Consider the following 2,455-nt stretch of genomic DNA (forward strand, 5'->3'; position numbering starts at 1 on the left):
TCAGTGCGTTCCCATTGACGTCCGAGGGCTGGCGTCACGCGCGGCTAAGTGCGATCGACCGCGGCTCGGACGCCTCGGCGCTCATGGCGCACCAGTTGACCAAGCTCGAGTCCGAGTGGATTCGACACTCGCTCCACACCCAGGAAGACAAGCGCAAGGCGTGGATCCAAGGCAGTTCACATGTTGACGGAGGCCTCGTCATGCATTTCGTCAACTCGCATGCGTGGGCGATCGACTACGAGCGCCTCGCCGACATTTACTGGGACTACATCGTGGCCAAGATCCCGGCGGATTTTTCAACCCCCGTGCACCTCGAGGTCCGTTTTCTTTGGATAGCGGTCGCAGTCAGAGACCATTGTGCTAGGTCCTCGAGCAGTGGGCGCCCACCTTGGTGTACACACGGTATCGAACCCATGGCCAATTGTTTTGGTACCTGAGGGGGACGAACTAGATACCACGCACAAGATGCGGCCAAGCAATTTCCTGTTTTTGAAGGACGGACGGTCACCCAGCGCTTTGACCAAGAGCATCGTATTGTGTTTGTGTGGCGCTCGATCCTGGACGACGACGGTTTACCGTTTGATCCGAACCATGCGCGGGACAACCAATGCGGCTGGTACAGGCTTCGATCCTGCATCGCCTTGATACAATACGAGTCGGTTGATACTATTAGGGCGGTGATAGAGCCCGAGAGCCCGACACGCGCTCGGTTCTCGATTTACTTTACGCTGACGCCGCCCATCATCCCGCCAGCGCACCTCGGCTGGCCCGCATTTCCAGTCGGCGCGTTCACCGACACGGTCACGACGATCTTTATGGCCAACAGCGCCAAGTTTCTTGTCGCGTTGGAGGCGCAAGTTGCGATGCGAACCCGCGTCGTTGACAACTAATATTCTCGATAAAACAGTCGAGTGAGCTGTAGACCGAGTGGAATTCTCCAGTCGTATGTGGTCGATACCACAATGTTGATTTACCAATGCGAGCATGCACCATCGTACCGGCTTGGGGACGACTGTGACGACGGCGTGTCAACGACGGGCCGCAGCGGTTGCGTGTCGGTCGCCTGGAGCCTTGACGGGGTGCGTCTTGGTGGAGCGCTTGTCGCAGTAAAGGCGAAACACAATCGCAGATACGTCAACTGTATAATGGCCGCTGACATCCTCCGCGTCGTCCACCTCGAGCACATCATCTCCATCTAGAGCACGATCGTGCGCGGCCGAAAGACCGACTGCACAAGCATGACGCTGCCGCCTAACCATGACAATGCAATTGATGTGGCATCCGTTGGTATGGACGACTTCGTTGCTTTGATAGAGGCCCGCGACTGCGCGCCGTGGGTCCCCATAGGTTCACTGATGAAGCCGTCTCGCTGGCTCACGCCGTTGCGGGCACTCGCGGTTGCGGGTGTCAGCTTGTCCTGTCGGTTGACCAGTCGCTTCATAAAGGCGTCGTTATCTTCTTGCAGATACGAAGGTTCGTCCGTGTTGCTGCCGCCCGCGTGGTGCCACACGCAGAGCGCGCGTCCCAGCGATCGAGCGGCTCGGTTTTTCGAACCGTTCGAAAAAAAGCCTCTGTAAATGCATACCTAAAACTTGTCTATACCTTTTCATTTGTATGTGACAAACCTCTATCAACGCATAGATACCGCAACTACAGGTGCAAAATGACAGTTGCGGCTCCAACGGCGGGAATGATCTGGTGTGCCAAACACGACCCATGTCCATGTCAGCTGCGTCTCTCGCGGGTGCCGTCGGATGGTCCGGCTAGGGAAACTCGCTCCAAATCTCTGGTTTTGGACCCTGCCCCCTGTCTGCACTGCCAGAGCCCTCCATGCAATGCAATGCATGGATCGAGTGCTCGCATGTAGTACAGTACTAGTATGGGATTCCTCATCGACTCAAGCAGCTGCCGTCGGTGATGCTGCTGACGCGAGGCCGCGCTGAATCGTCAAGTCCACTGCGTCGCAGCTGGCGTGGACTTGGCGCAGGAGCAACTCGGTGAGCATGCCAGGTGCGCGCACGACCGACGACGTACTATCTTGTGCCTTGGGGACGAGCGGTGGCTTGGTCGTCGAATACGACAAGAGCCGTGCATGGTTTGCGTCAGTCTGCTGGACGACAACCCTAATCCCTTTCAGACAACCTAGTAGAGACAACAAGTAGTACCATCCACACTCGTCGCCCTTGAGGTGGTGCGTCGGCATAGGAAAAAGCGCATCGTCCAGAATCGAGCGCCACACAATGACCACGCGCGTCGCCTCGTCATACCGCCGGCACGCAATGCGACTCTCCACGGGCGGCAGCCGAGGATACGGTGCCGGCGGCGTACACGAGCCGATATACTGCGCATAGACCATCTTGTCGGAGAAGATTTCGACCGCCTACAACATGACAACGTGGGCATTTTAAAAAATGATACAGTTTCCAGTCGCTAGTACCGTTTTCTGAAGCGCCAT

At 57.0% G+C, this 2,455-nt stretch overlaps 2 protein-coding genes across 2 annotated transcripts; one reads left to right on the plus strand and one right to left on the minus strand.

Annotated features, from left to right (window-relative positions):
• Positions 1 to 49: 49 nt before the first annotated feature.
• On the plus strand, positions 50 to 317 carry SPRG_18287 (hypothetical protein; the record flags this gene model as incomplete). The annotated part of the gene is made up of 1 exon (XM_012357725.1): positions 50 to 317. A coding segment is annotated over one exon (268 nt), but the record flags the coding sequence as incomplete, so codon positions are not given.
• Positions 318 to 1,195: 878 nt separating this feature from the next.
• On the minus strand, positions 1,196 to 2,356 carry SPRG_18288 (hypothetical protein; the record flags this gene model as incomplete). The annotated part of the gene is made up of 4 exons (XM_012357726.1): positions 1,196 to 1,251; positions 1,354 to 1,487; positions 1,929 to 2,123; positions 2,166 to 2,356. 4 exons carry the CDS (start codon positions 2,354 to 2,356, stop codon positions 1,196 to 1,198), a joined length of 576 nt encoding a protein of 191 aa, XP_012213116.1.
• Positions 2,357 to 2,455: the final 99 nt, after the last annotated feature.

This window comes from Saprolegnia parasitica, assembly GCF_000151545.1.
Source record: "Saprolegnia parasitica CBS 223.65 unplaced genomic scaffold supercont2.1096, whole genome shotgun sequence".
Taxonomy (NCBI): domain Eukaryota; phylum Oomycota; class Saprolegniomycetes; order Saprolegniales; family Saprolegniaceae; genus Saprolegnia; species Saprolegnia parasitica.